At 29.8% G+C, this 8,290-nt stretch overlaps 1 protein-coding gene across 1 annotated transcript in view; it reads left to right on the plus strand.

The window, feature by feature from the left end:
- The window catches only part of LanA (laminin subunit alpha), a 105,486-nt gene that overhangs the window by 44,602 nt on the left and 52,594 nt on the right, over positions 1-8,290 (plus strand). The window contains exons 9-15 of the mRNA XM_014433930.2: positions 1,215-1,352; positions 1,504-1,776; positions 2,830-2,970; positions 3,500-3,667; positions 4,496-4,654; positions 6,259-6,521; positions 6,795-7,070. Of these exons, the coding sequence (XP_014289416.1) occupies positions 1,215-1,352; positions 1,504-1,776; positions 2,830-2,970; positions 3,500-3,667; positions 4,496-4,654; positions 6,259-6,521; positions 6,795-7,070 (1,418 nt within the window). The remainder of the gene's footprint in view (positions 1-1,214; positions 1,353-1,503; positions 1,777-2,829; positions 2,971-3,499; positions 3,668-4,495; positions 4,655-6,258; positions 6,522-6,794; positions 7,071-8,290) is intronic.

Genomic DNA, 8,290 nt, shown 5'->3' on the forward strand with positions numbered 1-8,290 from the left:
TTTGACCGCAACCCTGACCATCTCCCTATATATCAATTTTTACGGTCAACTATACATACATATATACAGTATAGCTTTAGATTTATTTATAAGTCAACAATGAGTGAGTCCTTTTTATCGTCTTTGAATGCAAACCCTAGATTGACAAATATCAAAATATATTTTTATGTTATTGTCTGTGATACAGGAATTAATTCAGAGATAATTTTTTTAATGTTCAGGAGCCTAAAATCCTTTAGTTCTTAGTGATTCACCATTGCACTAACACATATTTTGTTTTTCTTCATTAAGTGTGTGTCCAATTGCAACTTCCTATAACAATAATATAATTTTCCAAAGCAGCATCAGATTACAGACCATTATTATTATTTTATGGGCAACAGACCATGGAGGCCTAAGTTCTCGCGAGATGTATTAGTAAATACACCATATTTCTACATGATGCATTTACTAATACATCACGCGTTACTTGACATGGTTTGTTTTCGCAGCATGGGTTCGTGACTCCCACGCCTATTTTTTGTGAGTGCCACCCATTTGCTAACGGGCCTCACAAATGCCCAGGGGAGGTTGTCAGTGAGTTTTGCATTATTAAGTTGTGCTTGAAAAAAGCCCGGGTGGGACCGGGAATTCGATCTGACAACCTGTGGGTTAGTAGATTGGCCATAGTCATGGTCTCTCAATATTTGTTGAAAAGTGAACTTTATAAATTTCAATTAGCTTCCCATCAAGCCATCGTATTACTTTCCTAATTCATATTAAACATTTAGTGACTGCAAAATAAAATGTTGAAAAGAATTTTGTTTGAACAGCTTGGTAAGGATATATGTCAATAGAAAAATTGTTTTATTTTATTTTTATGCAAGGAAGGTGTTATCTCATTGTTGGAACTTATCTTATCTGTCCAAATAGTGAAAGTCTTATTTATTTTTGGAATTCTTATACATATCATTTATTTAATAAAATTATTATATATTATAACTAATACACATTTTGCTGATTAATTGACTATAATTTTCTCTTTAATTTTCTCTTTTGACCAATTATCCAATTCTGATTAATTCTAATAACGTTTTTTGAACTATGGATGACTTTATAAACCTTAGGTGCACCAACAGCTTGCTGAAATTAGAAGTATTTAAGTTGTTATAATTTTATTATTATTTCAAACTTGAACCATTAATTTACTTGTTGTTTTAATTTTGCCTTTTTAGCTTGTAATTGTGATCCTGTGGGCTCTTCAAGTGAGATATGTAATGTAACTAATGGACAGTGTGATTGTCAAAATAACTTTGGAAGTACTAAGTGTGATCAATGTGCTCATGGTTACTTTGATTTTCCACAATGTGCTCGTAAGTATTATTGTTTCTAGTGATGATAAATGAGGTATGAGGTATGAGGCAAAGTAGGTATATACTGTAAAACATTTCCACTTAATCATCCTTAAATATTGATAATTTAAATCAGCATATTCAATATTTTATTTATTTATTCCTTTTGTAGTTTGCAAATGTGATCCACGGGGAACAATTGAGGAAATATGTGACAAAAACTCTGGCCAGTGTTTGTGTAAAGAAGGTTTTGGAGGTGATAAATGTGACAAATGTATTCCTGGATACAAAGATTATCCAGACTGCCAGCCTTGTGGTTGCAGCCAGATCGGAAGTACAACAACAGTTTGTGATGTTTCTGGAAAGTGCGACTGTCTCGACAGATTTTCTGGCAAAACTTGCACCCAGTGTGCATTTGGATACTACAAATATCCTGAGTGTTTACGTAAGTATTGAGAATAAAAACATTAAAATATGCAGTCATGTTATAATTTGTCCAATTTCCAAAAGCTAAATTTGGATAACTAATATTTTTAAATACATTTTGATTGCTGGATACCAAACTCATGACTTTTCCTTTTATGTAGATTTTTTTTTATAGATATATGCTTACAATAAAGAAAATTAAATGTAACGGATTAAAAAAGAGAGGGAAAGTAAAAAGGCCAAAAATAGCATCAACTGATTTATTATATCTTATTAATTGTACTTATTTTTCCAAGATATTTATAACATGATGAATTACTATAAATACTATTGAAATATTATTGAATTGTTATCACCAAAATTCTTTATTTTATTTTTATTTTTCTGTTCATTACTCAAGCTATTAAAATGAAATGTGTAAATTTGCTAATTGACAGTAGTCTAGAATTATTGCACCTGAGTATTCATGTTCAGGTTTCTGTTTTAAGAAGGTATTTAGTTATTATAAATAAATTAATTAATTGAAGAACTAATTTCTTTAATGGTCAAATCTTATGTTGAAACTGTGAAATTTACAGTTCTTCTAATATACTCCAGATCACCTAAGAGGTTTAGCTTCTAACTCTATGGAGGTCCTGTCAAAATATTTTTTTTTTACTCAACTAATATAGAGATTTATTCAATTAATGAGTTTAATGATTTGAATTTATATAAGGGTCTGTCTCTTATGTTCAGTAATTTGAGCCCTTATCAAGTTTGCTTCCTATCTTCAAAGTCATTTAACAGACATTTTTATCCCAGCTGTAAGGTTTTTATGAGTTCTAGTGGAACATTTTCCTTTTCCACCTTCAATTAATTTTTAGTATTGTGCTTTCAACAAAGAAACCCCAAGCATAACTAGATGTTTAAAATTTGATTTATCTCAGAGCTAGAAAGTCATTTATCATAAAAAAAATTTACTAAGAAAAGATCATTATTCATTTACTTAAAATTTGCTTGTATGTATTTATCTAAGATTACAATGTAATATATACAATTTAATTAAATAGATTTTGTTTTCTTTACCTTTTAGCCTGTGACTGTGATACTCTAGGAACTTACAGGAATTATATGTCTTGTGATGATAATGCCCAGTGTAAATGTCGTCCTGGTATCGTTGGAAAACGGTGTGATTCTTGTGAAGAGGGTCTCTACAACTTCCCTGCTTGTGAAGGTTATTTTCTTACAGTATTAGATATTATTGTATGTATATATGTGATAGTAGTATTACCATTTGGAATAATTATTGCAATAAATCAGGAATTTTTTTCTTTTTACTGAGGTTTATAATCAATTATGAATTATTCACAAACTGTCCTAGATAATTCATTCAAACAATGGTATGTATTGTTTTTATTTTAATTTTAATTTCCATTTTGATATTTATAATAGTGGTAGAGTTAGAATTTATAACTTTTTACAAGATTTGAAATTTGTTTCATTTTAATTTTGGATTACGAAACTTATTATTATACTTTCGTGTAGACTGTATCAACAAAAACATAGTACTTCCGTTACTTCTTAGGCTGTTTCATTTTTTATATTATTCTGTGGCTCACATAAAGTGATGGCCCATTTTATAATATTTACATAAAAAAATATTTTTAAAAACAACTTTTGTAATTTTATATTTATATTTTGTTCAGAACTAAAATAATCTTAGTTAATTCTCTTTCAGTATAAATTATCTTATTTTATTACAGAATGTGATTGTGATCCTGCTGGTGTCTTGCCTAATTCATCAGACTGTGGAACCCTTTCTAAAGTGGGAGAGTTATGTCAATGCAAATCAAGAGTTACAGGCCGTAAATGTAAAGAATGTAAACCATTGTATTGGAATTTGCAGTATTATAACCCTCTTGGCTGTGAAGGTATTGTTTGTCATGAAAAATATTATATTAGTTGCTATATATAATATTACATATTTGGCTGAAGTACACCACTTTATAAGTTCTTGATAGTAACTTTCCAACAAATGGAGGATTAAAACATTCTGGTTATACAGTTTAATAAAATACTTTAATTATAAATTTATTATATAAATATAATGATAAAAAATTAATATTACTTTTTATCTGGATATAATTCCAAGGACCCGAGTTCGAATCCGGCTGGGCAGAAAATTGTTTTCTGTCACACTGTAGTCGTGAGTCAACTCCTGTGGGTTCTGGAGCCCTCCTGGGATTCACCCAGTCTCTTGAATTGGTTACCCTTAATTGAGTAAAAATCTGGCAGTCGAGCATGATTCTGACCAAATCACCTCCTTGCACAACTGTTGGTTTAGTAACAGTACTTCTTTATAAAGTACTGAACCCCTAACCTTTCATAGGTTGTAGCGGTAAATATTTTAATTTTAATTTAATCTGTATATAATAATTAACAAGTATTAGTATCACCAATAATCTTAGCCATTAGGGCCAGAGGAGATTGGTAAGTAGCTAAGTGACTTTTTCATACCATTTTCTGACTGATATTAAATATCTGAGTTAAAAAATCATGGTTAGTCTTATCACAATTAATCATCAACACAATAATAATACTACTAACAATAATAGTATAATCCATTAAAGACTAATTACTATTAATTTGGTTTTTTTCCTATGAATAGGATGGCATCATTTGCTTTCAAATTCTATTTTGTTCTTTACTTTAGCATATTCTATTTAACCTATTTATTTATACATTTTATTATTTTTTAGAATGTAATTGCAATGCTGCTGGTATTATCGGAGGAGTAGGTGTTTGTGAATCAAAATCAGGCCAGTGTCTTTGTAAAGAAAATGTGGAATCACGAAGTTGTGATACTTGTGTAGATGGTGCTTACAATCTTCAAGAAGATAATTTATTTGGTTGTACAGGTATATGAGTTCAATGAAAATAAAACTACATACAAATATTTGGTGTGTTCAATTAAAAACCATTAATGATATTTTTTTTTTACTTTTTCATTGACTTAGCATGTTCTTATGTGAGTATTTCTGGGGAGTATTATAACGAAAAAACAAATAATTATTATCGTGATTGATTTTATTTCAAAATATTCTCCATAAAGATCAATACACTTTTGCATATGTTTGTTGAATTAATTTTCAAAGAACCTTTTTTCACTCTGATTGAGGTAACTCCAATGCAGGCGTTTAGAATGAATCAACCGCTTCTTCAGGTGTTGATAATCATTAACCACATAATTTATTTTTGATTTGTGGGAATAAAAAAATGTAATTGGGTGCCAAATCAAGGCGGATGACCCATCAATTCATTGTTTTTGCCAATCGAAAATTCTTTTGTTTGAGACGAAGTGTGATAGCTCGCATTGTCATGATGAAGAATAATTTGCCTCTTCTTCTGATTTTTTTGATTTTCCCTGCAAACTTCTAGCAAACAAAAAGGTTATATACCATTCAGAATTGACCATTCTACATTGCTCAAACACCACTGTCCCCATGTGACCAGTAATGGCAAAGATACCAACAACTATTTGCTTTGTGGTGCTTGTTCCATGAAAAACTTTTGTTGAATTTGGCTCATCTTGGAAGACCCATAAAGACGATTACTGTTTTATTTCGGGCTCATTTGCATACATCCATGATTCATCACCTGTTTAGATGTTATTACACAACCTTTGATGCACCTTGAACATATTTTTTCAACATTTCCTTGCACCAATTGACACAAGCCTTCTTTTTGAATATTTGTCAGATTACATAGAATACAATGTGAGCCAATGTTTTTTATGGCCAAATGTTCATGCAATGTATTATTGATGTTTGTCATACTAATGCTCAAAGATGCCTCGGTCTCATGGTATGTCACATCACGATCTCGCTTTATTAGTTCACACACAGTATCAATGTTTTCCAGCACAAAAACCGACTATGGATGATCTTCACGGAATTCGTCTTAGAGTCAACATCAGCCACAATTGAATTCATTATACCACTTTATTAAAGTGCTATAAAATGGTGTTTTATCGCCATATAAAGAATGAAGTTCATTGATGAACTCTTTTCATTTTAATCCACCTCAAAAGTTATGAAAAATTCACATTTTTAAGTTACTGTAAACACAAATCATGTGCAAATAACAAAGCATTCTGAAAAAAGTTATGTTTAAAAATATGAAGCTTTCAATTGGAAACTTCTGATGGCACCTGCAACACATAGTTTTTCCAAGGCTAGAAATATAAATAGTTACCTACATATCTCACAGAATATTCAGTCAGTAAAAATCAGTAGTGATCAATATAAAAAAAAAAAAAACTCTTTTTTCCTATTTAGCTTTATCTCAATTAATTGTATTTATTTATGACAATAATATTTGTTATGTTTAGATATATAGGTCTTTTATGTTAACACTCTAAATGTTCTTCCCTACCCAGTGTTTCATGTATTTACAAGTAACATTACATAAATTTCTATTAAAGTTTTACTTTTAAATTAAAACAGATGATAATCGTTTTTAGATTGCAATTGTGACATTGGTGGTGCTTTGGATTCTAATTGTAACAAAGAAACAGGAGCTTGTACATGTAGACCGAGAATAGAAGGCAGAAGTTGCAATGTACCCATGCGACAACATTATTTTCCTACACTGTATCAATTCCAATATGAGCTTGAAGATGGTTTTACACCTGGTTATCCAGGAGATCCAGTGAGTTTTGCATATGAAGAATCTGTTTTTCCTGGTTTTTCATGGAGAGGTTATGCAGTTTTTAGTTCGATTCAGGTAACAATTTTTATTGACCTTATTAGAAAAATTAAACTAAGAATTATCATAGTTTATTTTTTAAACAAAAAAAAAATGGACTGTTAAATAATTTTTAGAATCTAAGAGATAATATTTTCAATTGATCCCCATCATGGTAGATCCACACTTTTTAATATTGATTTTGATAATCAGTGCATTCAAATTATGATCGATTATAGATTTATGAATTTATATGGCCACATAACAAATGATGTGTGTATTTTTTATTGACCCAAGTATTTTATTTTTCAGAACGTAATAAAATATCGAGTAGATATCAATGCAGACACAATCCATTATGTCATAATGAGATATGTTAATCGAAATGATGAGACAGTTGTTGGTATTATTCGTGCTAGACATGAGGATGAAGACCCCTTAGAAAGTAAAATTTATTTCAGGCCATCTTCTCAACCTGCCTTCGCCATTGCCACAGGTGCTGGAAAATCAACAATACCTATACCACTTGTCACAACTTCACAAGGCAAGTGGGACATGGAATTCATTGTCAACAGCACATTGTTTGTTGTGAGTACATTATGTTTTGTATCTCCATACACAAAACCAATCTAAATATTTTAAGAATTATCATTTTTACATAATTTTAAGCACACAACAATATTGTGTTTTAATCTAATATAAATAATACAAGGCTTAGAATTTTGACTAATATAATTATAAAAGATAGTTATAAGATACTTTTTTTTTATTTTACTGCTTATGACAGTCTATGAAGAATTTTTTTTTTTTTTATGGAGAGTGTGATGATTTTCAAACAACCCAATATAGCCAGCCCTATTCTATTAGGAAAAAGATTAAACTAGGGTTTGAAATTTTCAGTCCTTGAAGAACTGAACAGATAAAACTTCTGAAAGGGTAACTCTTTGAGAAAATGAAATAAACAATTGACAAAACTAATATAAGTATATTTTAAATACTAAAAAAGCTAAAGTAAATTTAAAAAATGATTGAACTTTATAAATGGAATAGAACTAATGTTCTTTATTCTGTTAACAAAATTTATTTTTTTTTTTTAGTTCTTTTAATCGACCTAATTTTTTTTCTGCTTCAATACTGTAATAAAAAAAAAAATGATTTGGTGAAAAAATCTGGTGCTTGTGTATTGCTATACTAAAGAAGTACATTGTGAATTAACTACTGAGAATTTAAGTTAATATAGCCTTTTTTGTTTTGAGAAAAACTCAATATCACATTTATTTTTTTCTGTTTAGCACATTTTAATGCAGGATTAGCCAGATGGTAACATCTTTAGTCTTTGATCATTGCAGTTTGAACCCCACCCACAGACCCATCTTTCATCACTTATCATGATTCTTTTGGTGAAATGATCATTCTGTGTGCTCTGAAATACTTTATAGACTGTTTCCAAACAATTTTGTTTTTTTGCTGAGCTCAACTCATGAAGTTTCTGCCTACCTCCTCTTTTTCCTTTTGTTGTTGATACATCAGTGCATGATCAACGGAGGTAGATTCTTTGATTATAGTTTCACTTTCACTGCCTGAGTCCAAATATTCTCATCTACCTCAGAAAGTCATTGCCAATACCATTTTATAGCAGATTCTATGAAGCAGCATTGATGATATGAAAATAATTTATAGCTTGAAAAACTTTTTTTTTCATCAATCCATAAAAAACTAAAATTTAAACTAATAAGATCAGTTTTAGTATTTATTCTCCAATTGCATCATAGCTCTTCATTTTATTTAATAATTCATCCATATATTAT

The sequence above is a fragment of the Halyomorpha halys genome, unplaced genomic scaffold (genome assembly GCF_000696795.3).
Source record: "Halyomorpha halys isolate HHAL.00 unplaced genomic scaffold, Hhal_1.1 Scaffold45.1, whole genome shotgun sequence".
NCBI classification, from domain to species: Eukaryota; Metazoa; Arthropoda; class Insecta; order Hemiptera; family Pentatomidae; genus Halyomorpha; species Halyomorpha halys.